The sequence below is a fragment of the Nestor notabilis genome, unplaced genomic scaffold (genome assembly GCF_000696875.1).
Source record: "Nestor notabilis isolate BGI_N333 unplaced genomic scaffold, ASM69687v1 scaffold26614, whole genome shotgun sequence".
NCBI lineage: Eukaryota > Metazoa > Chordata > Aves > Psittaciformes > Psittacidae > Nestor > Nestor notabilis.
The window spans coordinates 3,203-4,036 of NW_009926408.1; the positions used below are offsets into that span (position 1 = coordinate 3,203).

General features: G+C 63.7%; 1 protein-coding gene across 1 annotated transcript in view; it reads right to left on the bottom strand.

The window, feature by feature from the left end:
- LOC104404963 (furin-like) overlaps window positions 1-444 on the bottom strand; it is a gene marked incomplete at both ends in the record, with an annotated part of 3,643 nt that extends 3,199 nt beyond the window's left edge. Inside the window, one exon of the mRNA XM_010013524.1 lies at window positions 232-444. Within this exon, the coding sequence (XP_010011826.1) occupies window positions 232-444 (213 nt within the window). The remainder of the gene's footprint in view (window positions 1-231) is intronic.
- Between the last annotated feature and the right edge of the window lie 390 nt (window positions 445-834).

The following is an 834-nucleotide window of genomic DNA, read 5'->3' on the forward strand; positions in this document are numbered from 1 at the left end:
AGCTGCCCCAGCCCAGCTCTCTCAGCCTGGCTCCAGAGCAGAGCTGCTCCAGAAGCCCTCAACTCATGAGACCGAGCTTTGGGAATGACGTGGAGGGCAGCAGTGTGGCAGAGTGGGGCCAGCCCTGCTCCCAGCACCACAACTCCCAGAGGGATGCCCATGGCAGTTGCAGCTTGGCACGTCCCACCCCCGTGAGCCCCCACCCTGCTGACACCAGCAGCCCCAACTCACGATCTGCTTCTCATTCTGGTTGCCGCTGCTGTAGGTGGTGGCGAGGGTGGAGGAGCAGGCCTCACTGTACCAGGGCACGTTACCGTACTGCGTGGTGCTGCTGATGGACAGCGTGTAGATGCTGTTGGTGTAGCCGTCGCAGTTGCAGCTGTCGTGCTCACGGCCCCCATTCCCGGATGCCCAGACGAAGATGGAGCCCAGTCCTCCTCGGCCCTGGCAAGAGAGCTGGGTGAGGGCCAGCACCACGGCAACATGCTGCCGGCAGCCCCAGGCTGGAGCTGGGACCAGGACGGTGCCAGCCCTGGGGCTCTTGCAGCCTGAGTGGGAAAGACTGAGCCGATGCAGCGGGGACACGGGGAACAGCAGGATGCCACTGATCATGGACTGGGTGCTGACATCTCTCAGCACCACTGGGCCTATGGAGGGTGCTGGGGCAGTTCTGAGGAGGCAGCGGGAGCGCCCCAACAGGGGGAGCACTGTGTGGCAGGAGCCCTGCTGAAGAGGGTTTTCCAAGACCTGATGTCCTTTTCCACTTGGAAACCACCCAGGCTGACTGTGTGGGATTTGCAGCCGCCCCATGGGAGCTGCACCACGGCAATGCCG